At 38.7% G+C, this 1,976-nt stretch overlaps 1 protein-coding gene across 1 annotated transcript; it reads left to right on the top strand.

Annotated features, from left to right (window-relative positions):
- The first annotated feature begins 588 nt into the window (after positions 1–588).
- Positions 589–1,755, top strand: LOC126235071 (piggyBac transposable element-derived protein 3-like). The gene is made up of 2 exons (XM_049943804.1): positions 589–736; positions 1,205–1,755. Exons 1-2 carry the CDS (start codon positions 589–591, stop codon positions 1,753–1,755), a joined length of 699 nt encoding a protein of 232 aa, XP_049799761.1.
- Positions 1,756–1,976: the final 221 nt, after the last annotated feature.

The raw sequence follows: 1,976 nt of genomic DNA, 5'->3' as shown, positions 1-1,976 counted from the left end.
AGTTTGCTCTAATGTATTATTCTTTCATTTCACTTTGTTTTATTACATCTTATTCCATTTCATTTTATATAGATTATAATGGCCTTCAGACGAGATATACCTCACTAACGAAGAAATAGAAGATATAATAAACAGTGACGCATTCTATAATACGGTGTCAGATGATCAGGACCATATTGATATCACCGTGTGTCCTCCTGAAGTAGACTGTATGACCGAAGAAGAAGAAGGTCCAGACGATGTTACTGGAACCGTGGAAGTCTCAGACGTGCCAGGGGCTATTGAATTACATTATGTTGCATCATAGTATAACGAAGAAACTGTATGTAAAATTTCACTGCCAAGTACATCCCAAGTTTCCAGAAGTAAATCGAAGAAGAGACGTTTTAGTGATGAGAAAAGCAATTGGAATAAGATACCTCCAGTTTATACAAAACTGGCTCAAACTAGTGAGAATGACATCAGCACAAAGAGAGAGGAATTGAAGGGACAACTTTCTTTCTTGACTCCGAAGGAGATGTTTGAAGAACTGATGAACGAAAAATATACGAGTTCATAGTGAAAGAAACTGTGAGATATGCAGCAAATATGAAGAATATGCAGGATTTTATCCTCACAGGTGAAGAAGTGAAGGTCTATGTCGGATTTTTTCTTTTTGCTGGCTACCATAAGCTCCCTGCTGAGAAGCTATACTGGTCTGAAGATGAAGATGTTGGCATACCAATTATAAAGACAGGTACGTCAAGGAATAAATATCAGAAGCTGAAAGCATTGCTTCATTTTCAAGATAATGACTTAGCCAATGAAAATAAACACGATCGCGGATTCAAAATTATACCTCTCTTGGAAATGATAAATGAATCTTCTAAAAAATTTAGAAAATTTGAGGAAAATTTGTCAGTTGACGAAATGATAGTCAAATACTATGGACGAAGCGAGCTGAAACACTTTATCCGAGGCAAGACTATTAGATTTGGCTATAAGTAGTGGTCTCTTTGTGGAGCAAGTAGCTACTGTTTCAAATTTGATTTGTACTGTGGAAAGGATCCAGAAGATACTGCAAGGGATGACCTACTATTGCGATCAAGAGTAGTCCTAAACATGCTGGAGTGCATTGAAAAACCCGAGAATCATTGTGTGTACTTTGACAATTTCTTCACTAGTAGAGATCTTCTGATTCGTCTGAGAAATTTGGGTTTTTGAGCAACTGGGACTGTCAAAGAGAATCGAGTTGGTGACTGTCCACTACTGAGCAGCAACGAACTGAAAAAGACAGTTCGAGGAAACTATGACTACCAGTTCGACAGGAATGGTGCAGTCTTATTTGTTCGATGGCACGACAACAGATGCGTTACAATTGGTACAAATTTTGACAAAGTTGAACCTTTGGGAGCAGCTACACGGTACAGTAGACAAGCAAGTAAGAAGACACAAGTGCAACAACCTGCCGTTTTGAAGTCGTATAACACGTACATGGGAGCTGTTGACCACCATGACTGGTTAGTTGCAAAATATGCGACGGTAATTAGAGGGAAAAAATGGTACTGGGTCCTATTTACACCTATGCTGGAAATGGCCCTCCTACATGCCTGGCTCTTCTACAGACTAGTTCATGGGAAAGATGCACTGGATTTTCTGGATTTCAGACGTGCTGTTACAGTTACATACCTGAAATTAGACACTGGAAGACCGAATATTGGACGTCCAATGGAATACCCATCAAGTCAGTTGAGAGTGATACCAGAACATGTTTGATGGAATTGCTCATATGATTGACAAAAGAAGCACGCAAAGAAGATGTTTAAGAGCTAAATGCAACGGGAAACCAAAAACATATTGTGTTAAACACCGTGTAACACTGGGTGTGAAGTTTTTTGTACCATTTCACAAGAAATAAATAGTTAAGTCTTGAATACAGTTTAGTATGCTATACGATACTGTTAGATCCCAGCGTCCTATTTTGAGGACTGCCATTA

The sequence above is a fragment of the Schistocerca nitens genome, chromosome 2, assembly GCF_023898315.1.
Source record: "Schistocerca nitens isolate TAMUIC-IGC-003100 chromosome 2, iqSchNite1.1, whole genome shotgun sequence".
NCBI classification, from domain to species: Eukaryota; Metazoa; Arthropoda; class Insecta; order Orthoptera; family Acrididae; genus Schistocerca; species Schistocerca nitens.
Note: the sequence above shows the minus strand (reverse complement) of the source record. Positions and strands in the feature narration are given on the sequence as shown.